The sequence below is a fragment of the Suillus subaureus genome (assembly GCF_016647635.1).
Source record: "Suillus subaureus strain MN1 chromosome Unknown BJ212scaffold_3, whole genome shotgun sequence".
Lineage (NCBI taxonomy): Eukaryota > Fungi > Basidiomycota > Agaricomycetes > Boletales > Suillaceae > Suillus > Suillus subaureus.
In genome coordinates this window covers 1,059,452-1,071,758 of record NW_024538559.1, presented here as the reverse complement: position 1 = coordinate 1,071,758, position 12,307 = coordinate 1,059,452, and the positions used below count along the sequence as shown (strand labels likewise).

The following is a 12,307-nucleotide window of genomic DNA, read 5'->3' as shown; positions in this document are numbered from 1 at the left end:
AAGGGAGCACCGTCGGACCGGTGCTTTCGAGGTGGCTGGAATAACATCAGCAAGCATTCATGCTGTCTGCCACTTGGTTGTCAAGGCTTAACAATAGAGTCACCTTCCCATGAACTCAGATTTTGCCTGTGAAACCATTGTCATCGCTTCACTCCAGCGCTATGACGTTCATGGTAAGCGCAGGGCACCATTTAATTTATTAATGCTCTTGCCACGTAGACTCCATTCACCGTTAGAATCACTCGGTAGAGAAACAATACGTCAAAGAAGAGGTGTTTAAGTCATAAACGAGAGCAATGTGACAATTGTCACAAGATATCATCATCCCACAATTTCAAGCGACAAATCATGCAATCAAAGATGATGAGCCATCGTGTTATCACACGAATCTTTCATCTTGCCCGTTGTAATGTTGACACGTTCATTTGATAATGCTTATCAGTGCTGTGCACGAAATTGACAGTAGTAATCTAAATATTACGGGGTTCTCCTTCTACTTACGAACGGTAGGGTACATCATGTTAACGTTGAATGGAACGTGTATCCAATGATGAATTTCATCCCGGATTTGGCCAATTTATATTCTCACTTGGTTGTCGCATGCGTGTGATGTCGATGTACTGGCCAGGATATGGTTCTTCACCTAGCAAAAATGTTTCAGAAGTCGAACGAAAGGACTAGCAAACCACTCACTCCGATCGATGAGGTTGACTTCCAGCTCTTCGTCATCATCGTCATCCTCCTCGTCTGACGCCCAGCGGTCTTCTGCGGCTGCCCTGGGGTTGGCGGCACGATCAACGGTAAGATCTTTCATCAGGCGATTTATTGAGTCCTGTTTTACATCCTGCAGTGATTGCTCCCGTGCCGCGCGGGCGCGTTCAAGTTCTGGGAGATATTCGCTGCAGACGGAAAAAAAATAAAAAAAGTAAGAATAATGAAGATAAAACGTACGTCCTATATGTCTCACGAGACTCCTCCACCGCATCGAAAAATTCCTTGATGCCGGCACCTGTCGTACTTGAGACGCCGACGGCCTGTAATACAGTCAGCTACCCTTTCTACGGAACGACAAGGTGAAAATACCTTGAGGTGCTTGTAAAATTCATCCAACACCAAACTCATGCTATTCATCAAGCTGTTCATATAGGTTGGTTCACCTTCAGAGTCCCTCGATCCCGAATGGGACGCAAGAGCGACTTGGAATGACTCAAAATCTTGCATCCATTCGAGAGCAAAATCGTGGGGTTGCGCGTCAGTCTTGTTAAAGACAAGGATGAATGGTAATTTTGTTTTATACATGACACTAATAAAGCATCACGGATTATTGAACCGCTAGGTGATGCAGCACTCACCTGCAGGCATACAGCATGTTGGACATGAATGTCGCGGGAGCTGTCGTCCGTGGGGTGTCAATGATGTACGCCACCACGGTGGGAAACGAGGAAGCAACGGCATCTGTGATAATGGCACCAGATGCTGACCAGGTAAAAATCTCAATTTGCCCCGGAGTGTCAAGAATTATGTGACTAGCGTGGGTGCACAAGAAGTAAGAGTGAATGCAAAATAAAAATAACAAGAGCGTACTCGACTGTCTCAGCCCTTTTCTCGACCAAGTCCATAACCTGGTCAAATTTTGTCGTAAAAAGATTCAAGGCAGTCAAAATACCGCCGTTCGGTCCTAGGTTATACCTTGTGTCACAATGATCCATTCCGTTATTCATGCACTACCGTCCGGATGGAAACAGCAACACACTGTTTCATGACCTCTTTGTAATTGACAGTATCCCGGATATCAATGTTGGCTTCGAATGGCACATGAGTAACCGCTGGGTCGAGGTTTAAGATGTATGGTGGTTGTGGAGGATTTTGCGAGTGGAGGTAGGAGTTGATGCGTTGCACGAAGGTGGACTTGCCAGCCCCTGCCATCCCGATCGTAATGATGACATGTGGTTTTCTTTTCGAATTTAAATCCGGTTGACTGCTCGAAGATGCGCTCATGCTGGTGAAAGGGGAGTCTTCCTCCCAGGCAGACCAAATCGAATGAAGACAGCCGTAAATGAACTACTTGAAAGATCTATGGTAGATATGCTCATAACGTAATGCATAAATAAATAAAGCACAAACAAATCATTCTTAGGTGCAAAAGATTATACATTAACAGCAGCAATATTAATATATGGGCTGAGTTCATTTCTATGAATGGATAACTTTGCGCGTCTCGAAAAGATTGGGTCCTGATTTGTTATAATTTTTTATGCCAAATCACGCCACCGAGTTGGTATAGAAGCCCGGGGTGCCAGGGATGCATTGATGACGGTGTAGCGGTAACATGCGGTCTTCCCAAGTCTTTGAATGACATCGGTGTGGCCGCGCTCCGAGTTCCACTCTCGGTCAATGCAGGATGGGGAGCTAAGCTCATTTTTGCAGAAGTCGAAGAATCTCTTCCCGCGATTATATACCTGCCTATTGCAGTGCTCGTCGTGCAGACAAAACAATCTGCCACACCCCGACTGCTGAGAATCCCCCTCCGAGACAGACCAATACGACTAACGAGTGCCACTGGCACACATAAAACGATAGTGTTCTCTGTACAGATGTAAGGATTGCTCGCCCTCTATAACTATGCTTCTGGATCCGAAGCTCTCTGCAGAGCTGGAGCAGCGAGTTGTCGGAGGAACATTTCATAGGCTGTGAGTTGTCGCGGTCCTTGGTCTGACTAAGGGCGGCAGGAGTCTCCTGATCACGAGCGATTTGAAGGTTTGAACTTCAAATGTATCGACTTCCATGGCTTGCCCAAACTGAGTCAAACAAGCAGTTACGGTAATTAAGAACAACACCCCTGCGCGCGCGACACACAAAAGCCCTGCGGCTATGGTGAGTAACACTGTCACTGCAAGGAAGACTCTAGATATTCTAATTAGACGTTCTGAACTTTGTTACTTCTAGGCATTTCTGCCATCTTCAACTTTGAACTCCGCATGCAGCCACATGCTCATGCCTTGCGAGCAACCTGCAAGTTTATTTAATTTCATCGGGATCGTTCGAAGGCGATCAGTAATGGTGACTAGTTGACTATGCAGCATTGTGCCAATGCAACGTCATTCCGGTGATCATTTACATGTGATCTGACATATTCTTCCTCAGGGGGCGACTGGATCACATGTGCAATTCCATTCCTATACTGTTGGAGTGGTGCTCGCCGTGTAGGCAGCCTGAACCTCGAAGAAGAGATGATCACTAGCTACTACATCTGTGCATTGTGACTAGCTGCTGACAAACGCTGCGAACTCCGGCAAATCCCGCACCTCTGCGACCCTCCTCCCTAGGGGTCCCCTACTCCACGTGCCCCCCTCAAAAAACGGAGACGTCCTCGTCGACCACGTCCTCGTCTCCACTAGTCTCTATCATCCCTGCCCTGTTTCGTCGTCGTGGTCTTCGTCTCCCGGATCATCTTTGTCTGCTAGATCTTCGTCGTTCTGCAGTTGTTCTTCCTCTATACTCTCTGCTCTCGTCTTTGCTTGTTCGTCTTGCCTCTTTTGTTCTTCTGCCAGCTTGGTCCCTTCTCTGGGAATGAACGCGCACAATCGTCTGGCATGGAACTCTCCTGGGATAGGACTGCCGTCTAAGTTTTCCAACTGGTATGAATTGCGCAGTCGCTCCGTGATTCTACAGGGTATTGACCATTTTGGTAGTAGCTTCCTCTTCGCTTCGAGCGTGTTGTGTATGCCGCTGTGATAAAATTGAGTGAGTTGTCCTGGTGAAAATATGACTTCCCTTGGTGATTGCGCGAGTACTCGTTTGTCAAATGCCGCTTTCTGCTTGATTGCATGCTGTACGATAGCGTCGTACCCGTCTAACTGTTGTTGTCCTACGTATGCCATATGCGTGTTGATGTCTGAGTGTCGAATGGCTGACGTACAGTTAGTTAGGTCTGTGTGAGGTGTATTGATTACTTGGCCTGATAGGAGCTCCTTTGGTGAAAACTTCAACGCTGGGAGTATTCGGTAGTTGAGTGCTGTTACTGCCTCGTCGAGGTGTTTTGACCAGCTGTTCGGCAATGTGTTCCATGAAATTGCTTTGTAGTCGTCTTCGCCTAGGTTTGGTGTGCAAAGACGCTTGAGTACGTGTAACAGTATTTTGTTAGTACCTTCTACGAGCCCATTAATCCATGGTGAATAGGCTGCTACTACGTGTGTTTTGCAGGACCATTTCATACAGAAGTCTCGAACCTCCAAATTGTTGAAGTGCTTACCACCATCACTCATGAATGTTTCTGATGCGACAAAGTTCCGAAATATTTGTGAGAGGCTGTTGGTCGTTGTCTTCGTGGTACCTGCTGACTTGTATTTGCACACCCAGATGTGCTGTGAGAAGGTGTCCAGGTATACACCCAGTGTGCTGTATCCACCAGCTTTTGGTAATGTCAGGTAGTCACCTACAAGTAATCTGAAGGGGTGTCTGTGCATGATGGGTTCTAGAAGTGAGTGCAAATGTGGTGTTCCAAAGTTTTTGCACTTAGCGCAGTCTGTGATGGCTGACATGATAGACACATCTAATCTTGGGCTATAGATGCGGTCTGTGAGGGTGATTTTGATGGCATCTTGCCCCCAGTGTCCTCCCTCTTCATGTTGTTGAATTGTGAGTTGCCTTGCTTCTTCTTGCGTGATGCATTCTACCCTTCCTCGTGCTTGTACTGCTGTGCCTCCATGTAAATGCCATAACTTCCTGTCTTTGATCATGTATTGTGAGGCCCTGTGCTTTGTGCATTTCTGATCCCTAAGTGGCCCTGTCGAATTCAGTTGTGCAATTGATTCGATGACTTCGCAAAACACTGGTTTGTTGACAAATTGTTCCTGTAAACTTTTGGTGAGTTGCAATTCGTTTGTGGGAGTGCTGAATAGGATATCATTGACTAATCCAGTGTTTGCTTCCCAGTCTTTGCTGACGGTCCAGTTGCTACCATCCAACAGTCCAATATCTCTTGGTTGCCCTTCTCATTGCCTACTTAACCCATCGGCTATCACACTGAGTTTCCCTGGTACATGCCTAACATCAATTATTCGATGTGCGAGGATTCCATCTCTCCAGCATGTGTGCTATGTTCATGTGGTTGTTGAGGAGTACATCTCGTAATGCCTGGCAGTCAGTTTCTATTTCCACTGGGAAACCCCATACCATGTCTGAAAACTTATCCAATCCGAATTTTAGGGCCACAAATTCTAATAGGAAAGGTTTGTACTTTTGTTCAGACACTGATGTACGTTTTGATGCAAATCCTATTGGCAGGAGTTGTTCTACCCATTTGCCCGAGGGTTTCTGAATGCGGGTACGTTGGGACAGTACTGCTGCTAGGCCTTCTTGGCATCCATTGGATGTTACCACAAATGGTGATCTGTTGTATCGAGGCACTTGCAGTATGGGCTGTGCAACAAGGGCTGCTTTGAGAGTTAGGAAGGCTTTTGTATGTTCCTTGGTCCATCATTCTGCTAACTTGAAGTCATGTAGTGTGTGCCGATATGTGTTTTTGGTGTATGGTACTTGAAGTGGGGCCATTTTCACCAAGTCCCATAGCGGTCCTTCTCATTTGGCATATCCTTGTACAAGGTCATGGAAGTGACTCATGAGACCTAAGAATGATTCCAAGTTAAGTGTGTCAGCTGGTTGTACCCAATTCACAATGGCTGTTAGTTTCTCTAGGTCTGGCTGGATGCCTTGTGGTCCTACTGTGGCACCCACAAACGTGGTCTCTGTCATGAATAGTCTGCATTTTGATGGGGAAAGAGACAGCTTCCGTTCTCTGCAATGCTTGAAGACCTGCGTGAGTTTCTCTAGCATTTCGTCAAAGGTGTTTGCTGCACATGCTCCGTCATCAACAAATAGTTCCATTGTACCATCTGCAATCAAATCATGTAGGTGAGTAGTGGTCATGTCTGCAAATGTGGATGGTGTGCCTGTGAGCCCCATTGGCATGCATTTGTACCAGAACCAGCCTCTTCCCTCAACATAAAATGCAGTATATGGTCTTGATTCCTCTGGTACTTCAATGGCATAAAACCCTGATGCAAAGTCAAAGACTGAAATGTATTGATGACCACTGAGCCGGAGTTGTTTGGTGTGGATGTCTCCTTGTGGCATGGGGGTGATAACTGTATGTTGGTTGACCTCATTGAAGTTTTGGCATATGTGCCACTTCTGTGGTCCGTCTGGCTGTGGGAATATCATTTGTCCTGGGACCTCTTGTTCTGGTAATGTGAAGGCTGGTGGCATTCTGTTCTGTTGACACTGTTTGTTGACCCGATACTGAAGTTCTTCTAGTGAGAGACCTCCATGTTCATGTGCCTTTTGTGCCAGTACTGTGGTGGCTGCACACTTCACTTGGTTGGGTGGCACTCACTCTATGATTCCTGTGACCAGCATTTCATCTATTTTTCCATGGAGAAATTGCAACTGTGGGGGGGTGAGTGCTCTTTGGTGAACTCATAAATGGAATGTGACACCCTCTGGGATGTTCAGGGAGTGTTTGGCACCTGGTACTGGAAGTACCTCTGCGAGCGATCCTGCAAATATATCTGTGAATGATGATGTAAGCTTCTCTGCTTGTTCCCGTTCTCCTACTGTTAAATCATTGCCATATCAAACTTTCTTGATGATAAAGGCTACTCGATTTGCGTTGAATGGGTCCGTAAGCCTTGTGAAAATGGCATTGTCATTTTCTAGGAAGCCTACTGGTATTTCTTTCAACATTGCTTCTATCAATGCTTTGGGCATGTCTCCATCTTCTGTTAGTATGCAAATGGGTATTTCGTTCTCTGTTGGTGTAATTGGGTCAGTATTCTTGTCTTCTGTGCTCACCTGCTGTTTTGTTTTTGACTCTTCGCTCATTCTCCATCTTTGACCTCCTACATGTCTAGCTGCATTGTGGCCAGCTAAACAGTTCGGCTTTGGTTTCGGATTCTTCTTCTCTTGATGCACTGGTGGGTGTTTATTTCTATCTTCACCTTGATCTTCTGATGATGCTCCTAGGTTGTGTACTTCCTCTACCACTTTGTTGATAGAAGCTTTCTTTGCTAGGCTGAGGTTGTGTAATGTGCATGTTCCTCCAATGCCTATGATATCTACTTTGTCTGTCTGATAGTTGTGAATGGCTTTGAATGCGTGTAGCATTGGTTTCCCAAATAGAAACTTCCATCTGCCACCACTGTCGAACACCTTGAACTCCCCATATGCTTTGATTCCTTTGATTTCAACCTCTCCTCTCCATGTTGTGTGTGAAGGAATGATAGCACCATTGGCCATTTGCAGTCGTTTGCTTGATGGTGTCCAATTCCCAAGACAATGCTTGATTTTTTCAAAGAATGAGGAGCACATTGCACTGATCATTGCTCCTTTGTCAAATAGGGCTGTGACTCGTATGACTTCTCTGTTGGGTCCTGTTACGGTAAACCGTAGGTCGACTAGGATAGGCTCGACGATAGACACTCGATAAGAGTGACGTCTAAAGCCGAATCGTAACCTTACAAATGTAAGGGTCTTCTAAGACAAGTTGGAGAGAGTGTCTCCGACTCGAATATCGATATCAGACACTTAGAGATTGGGGGTCTCTAAACGAAGGATGTTCTGGGTAAAACCTAGTAGATTAAAGTGAGGATTATCTAAGTACAAGACCTGCTTATATAGGTAAGGCCTGCTTTAGGGCCGGTACGTATACGTCATCGAGACGAGTCAGAGATAAGGGAAGTGACGTCAGCTAACGATGGCACGAGGCGGTCGCGCTGTGATACAGATAAGGGATGAGTCAGAGATAAGGGAAATGACGTCAGCTAACGATGGCACGAGGCGGTCGCGCTGTGATACATGCGTAAGCGGAAGAAAGGAATAGCCTAGTGATGGCACGGTTAAGTGCGGTCATGACGTAATACAAAGAGAGATAACAGAGAAAATGATAGGGGGCAACCGTTACTGTAACATTACCCCTCGATTAGCGATGAAGTCGCCGACTTCACATATCCTGATTAGCCCAGTAGATGGGGTCAGCGTCGTAATTGGAGTAGAGAAGGTCGTCTTCTTCCTCCGTGATGGTGGTAGGTTGTGCCAACTGCTCGGCGTGAGCGATGGCGTCCTGCTCAATCTCCCATCGAGCAAGTGCGTCGTAAAAACCGACGTCAGTCCATACCAATGGAATGACCGCTTCTCCTTTTAGGTCCCTGCAAAAGACCGACAAATGGCCGGGTGCGTATTCTTTGCAAACCCTGCAGTAGTATGCGGGACAGTTCTTATGCCGATGACCGGCGATGTGGCAGTTCCGGCATACAACATTATCAGCCGGTGACGTTTTCACAATGGTGACTGATGTTGACGCGGATGGGTCAGGAGGCGATGGTGATCGCGATCTTTTGAGCGGTGGTTTGGTAGGGGAGATGGATGCGGCTCGCTTGGCGGCAAGGCGGGAGGATCTACGCTTGAGTGGGAATCGTTTCTTGGTGCGTACGATTGGGTCAGGAGAAGGAGAAGCCGGTACGTCAAGTACGGCAATAGGAGGGATATTATCATCCGGATGCTCCACGGCAGCGGGAGTCGGTTGGGGTACTGGAATGATGACATGGGGTGACGGTGGTCTTGCGACGGGGTTAAGAGCGATGCGCTCGGTGACGATATGGATGGCCTCCCTGATAGCGTCTCTGGTGTCTTCAGGGAGAAGGCGAATGGCAGTGTTGCGAATGCGTATATGAAGGTGGCGAAAGATGGTCTGATGACGCTCATCATCGAGGAGGGCGGCGGTGCGTTCAATAAGACTAGCGTCTCTGATGATTCGAATTATGAGACCACTAGAGATTGCTCCCCTCTCTCCAAGGAGACGGTCAATCTCAATAGCGTACTGCTGGGAGGTAATAGCGGATTCGAATAGAGCACTGGTTTCGACTTGGTCGATGACCGAAAAATAATCGGTTAGAGTAGAATCGTCGGTGAGAGTCAGGGTGGAGTTAGAGGTTGGTGGTGAGGGTATGGGAGAAGTGAACGCGTGTCGTGCCAGGTCTGCGGCGGTGGCGTTCTGATATTCTTGGAGCGTTACGGGAACTGTTCTTTCTCTTTCAGTGGCAGCGTCCATAGCGGCAGTGATTTCTTGTATGCGGAGGATGCAGAGACGTAGTCGTTCGATGGAGGACATTCTGAGGAAATCACAGTCCATGGGCCCTTTTATAGGCTTTAAGGACGTCGGGGGCATTAGCGAGATTTCCTTCTGGAACCCACTCGTTACTGGCTGATGAGTACCCCTTCCATGATAAGAGATAGCGTCTTCGTTTACCCGTCCCTTTGTGCGATAAGATCGCATCAATTTCATATTCTTCTTCGTTATCAATGACGTCAGGGGGTGGATCGTGGAAGTTTGGTCCGTGAATCTCTGTTTCATGATAGGACGATAGTTCGGAAGCGTGGAATGTGGGGTGAACTTTCCACTGAGGTGGTAACTGGAGTGTGAACGTGATGGGAGATAGGACGGCGGTGATTGGGAATGGACCATATCGCTTGGGGGCGAGTTTTCGCGATGGCAACTGTGTGATTAGGTTCTTCCCAGATAGCCAAACCTTATCTCCAGCTTTCCACGGGTGATATTTCTGTCCATGAGTTCTTTCTGCCATACGCTGCATTGCGAGATTATGGCAAGAGAGTGCTTCTTCTCTAGACTTCTGGAGCGTACGGAGTCTGTCTTCTGCGGCTGGAACTGTGGAGTCGGGGAGGACATGTGGGAGAGCTCGTGGCTCGTATCCCATCATGAGGAAGAATGGGGAGGCGTTGCGAGAGTCGTGTTTACGATGATTATGGACGAATTCCGCCATAGGGAGTTGTTCTACCCAATTTTCAGGGTTGCTTCGACAATAGATCCTGAGATAAGTTTCTAGTTCTTGATTGAGCCGTTCCGTTTGTCCGTCGGTCTGGGGATGATAGGCGGTTGATGCCGCTATGTCATACTTCAACAGCTTGGCAAGGGCCTGCGAGAATTTGGATATAAATTGCGGTCCGCGATCGGAGATGACTTTGTCATGTAGACCAAATCGTCTGTAGACGTATTTGAAGAATTTGCTGGCGACCCCTTCTGAAGTGATAGTTTTAGTGCAAGGGATGAGAATTACCCCCTTCGTAAGCCCATGGTCGACCACGACCATGACCGAATCGAAGCCGGAACACGGGGGGAGATCCGTGATTAGATCGACGGATACCTGGGTGAAGGGTGCGGCGGCGGCGGAAGGGATAGGAACCAGGGGGGGGGGTCGATAAGTGCCCATAGCGGGCCACCAAAAGTCGCGTTTAACCAATTCTTCAGTCTTGAAACGGCCAGGATGGCCGGCGGTGGGGTGGTCATGACATCGTTCTAAAATGAGACGCCGCCCAGCGGGGCGGACGTAGGCGCGGTCCTTGTAATAAAGGATATCGTCGGTAATTTTCCAATCGGAGAGGGCGGATTTCATGGGGGGAAGGGACATTCCATCCAGGGCATCAGAGGCGGCGGTAAAGATAGGGTCGGGGTTGGAGGGGTCGGGATTTACTAGAGTGGTCATGAGTTCGACGTCAAGAAGTCGAACAAACATAGAGTCGGGGAGGAGGGTTTCATTGGTATTATCATCAGCGGAATCTGATCCGTGGTCGGGGCGGCGGGATAGGGCATCGGGGGCGACGAGCTTGGTTCCTGCAACATGGTGCAGCTCGATGTCATAGCATGACAGGATTAACTGCCATCGTGCTTGACGGCGAGTCAACTTCTGGGCTGTCCTAAAGTAAAGGAGGTTCTTATGGTCGGTGAATACAATGACGGGATGGGGATTTCCTTCCAAATAATGACGCCATTCGGTCAACACGCGAATAACTGCGAGAAGTTCGCGGTCGAAGATTTGGTAGTTACGCTCTGCGGGGTTCAATGTTTGGGACAAATACCCACAAGGGTGATAAACACCGTTATCGTCCGTCTGGAGTAACACCGCACCAGTAGCAACTAGAGATGCGTCAGTGGCAACTGCGAACTGTCTGGCTGGATCGGGGTTGCGGAGGACTGGTTGCTTCAAAAAGCACTCTTTCAGCTCAGTGAACGCAGACGTGCATCGGTCGGTCCAAAGGAATTTAACATCCTTCTTGGTGAGATCTATTAACGGTCTGGCGATGTCGGAGTAGTGGGAAATGAAGTTCCGGTAGAAGTTACAGAATCCTAAGAACGACCGAACTTCTTTTACCGACGTGGGGGTAGGCCAATCCCGAATACCATTGGTCTTAGCGTTATCCATTGCTATACATCCGGGGCGAATGATCATTCCGAGATATTCCACTTCTTCCGCGTCGAACGTGCACTTTTCCGGTTTAAGGAAAAGTTTCTCTTGTCGAATTCTTTCTAGGATATGCCGGGTACGTTTATGATGGGAAGTGAGGTCGTTCGAGAATATGAGGATGTCATCCATGTATATGACAAGCCATCCTTCGTTGATTTCCTGTTGGAACGTTCTATTCATGTACGTTTGGAAAGTGGCCGGGGAGTTGCAGAGACCGAAAAACATGACGTTGGGTTCAAAAAGTCCGTATTCCGTAGTGAAAGCAGCCTTCCATCGGTCTTCTGGATGGATACGAATGTTATTGTATCCAGACCGAACATCCATCTTCGTAAAGTATTTTGCACCATGTAACCGAGCGACCAGAGAAAGCGGTAATGGGAGTGGGTAGGCGTTCTTGACGGTCCATTCGTTGATATACCGGTAGTCTTGACAGGGACGAAGATCTCCACTTTTCTTTCCTACAAAAAAGAATCCGCTAGCTTGCGGTGATTTTGATTCGGAGATAAACCCTTTCTGGACGTTTTCATCAATGAAAGCTTTAACCGCTACTCGTTCTTTTTCGGATAGCGGGTACACCTTGGACGTTTTGGGAATAAAACCGGGCTTTGTTTCTATTCGGTGGTCTATACCAAGTCGTTCCGGTGGTAGTTGGTTCAAGCCATCCTTTGCAAAGATATCGGCGAAGTCGTGAAGGTAAGAGGGGACAAGTTCTTCGAATGGTTTCTTCTTCTGTTCGAGTCCAGCAGCCAGCGCGAATTGCTGGGCCTTGTTACTGGTCTTGATATATTCAGCAGGTGGCGTCAGGGGGGTGACCTTGGTTCGTTGTTCCTTGATGCTAGTCCCATCTTTTGTCAAAGGGGTATCAAGCGAGACATTAGATATTACCCGAAGCTCTGAAGCATCAACGGGGTACTCGACTAGGAACTCGTCATCCTCTAGATGATAGGTGGAGATTTCTCGCACTGGTGGTGCGTAATCAGCCGTCCATATAT

At 47.7% G+C, this 12,307-nt stretch overlaps 3 protein-coding genes across 3 annotated transcripts; all 3 read right to left on the bottom strand.

Moving 5' to 3' along the window:
* Positions 1-557: 557 nt before the first annotated feature.
* Positions 558-1,998, bottom strand: BJ212DRAFT_1295771 (uncharacterized protein; the record flags this gene model as incomplete). The annotated part of the gene is made up of 7 exons (XM_041332355.1): positions 558-643; positions 694-899; positions 952-1,034; positions 1,084-1,303; positions 1,353-1,526; positions 1,585-1,689; positions 1,754-1,998. 7 exons carry the CDS (start codon positions 1,996-1,998, stop codon positions 558-560), a joined length of 1,119 nt encoding a protein of 372 aa, XP_041198372.1.
* Positions 1,999-2,139: 141 nt separating this feature from the next.
* Positions 2,140-3,454, bottom strand: BJ212DRAFT_1321645 (uncharacterized protein). The gene is made up of 4 exons (XM_041334417.1): positions 2,947-3,454; positions 2,758-2,874; positions 2,651-2,690; positions 2,140-2,596 (listed from the first exon to the last, which is right to left on the bottom strand). Exons 1-4 carry the CDS (start codon positions 3,081-3,083, stop codon positions 2,243-2,245), a joined length of 648 nt encoding a protein of 215 aa, XP_041198371.1. The 5' UTR covers positions 3,084-3,454; the 3' UTR covers positions 2,140-2,242.
* A 3,179-nt stretch (positions 3,455-6,633) lies between these two features.
* Positions 6,634-7,413, bottom strand: BJ212DRAFT_1260337 (uncharacterized protein; the record flags this gene model as incomplete). The annotated part of the gene is made up of 1 exon (XM_041330104.1): positions 6,634-7,413. A coding segment is annotated over one exon (780 nt), but the record flags the coding sequence as incomplete, so codon positions are not given.
* Between the last annotated feature and the right edge of the window lie 4,894 nt (positions 7,414-12,307).

Bases quoted from the DNA above. Each gene is read 5' to 3' on its own strand.
- BJ212DRAFT_1321645 (XM_041334417.1), bottom strand. From the start codon at position 3,083: ATGCTGCATAGTCAACTAGTCACCATTACTGATCGCCTTCGAACGATC. The intron at 2,875-2,946 runs CTAGAAGTAACA...AGTGTTACTCAC, and splicing joins GTTGAAGATGGCAGAAATGC to CATAGCCGCAGGGCTTTTGT. The intron at 2,691-2,757 runs CTTCAAATCGCT...GCGACAACTCAC, and splicing joins GATACATTTGAAGTTCAAAC to AGCCTATGAAATGTTCCTCC.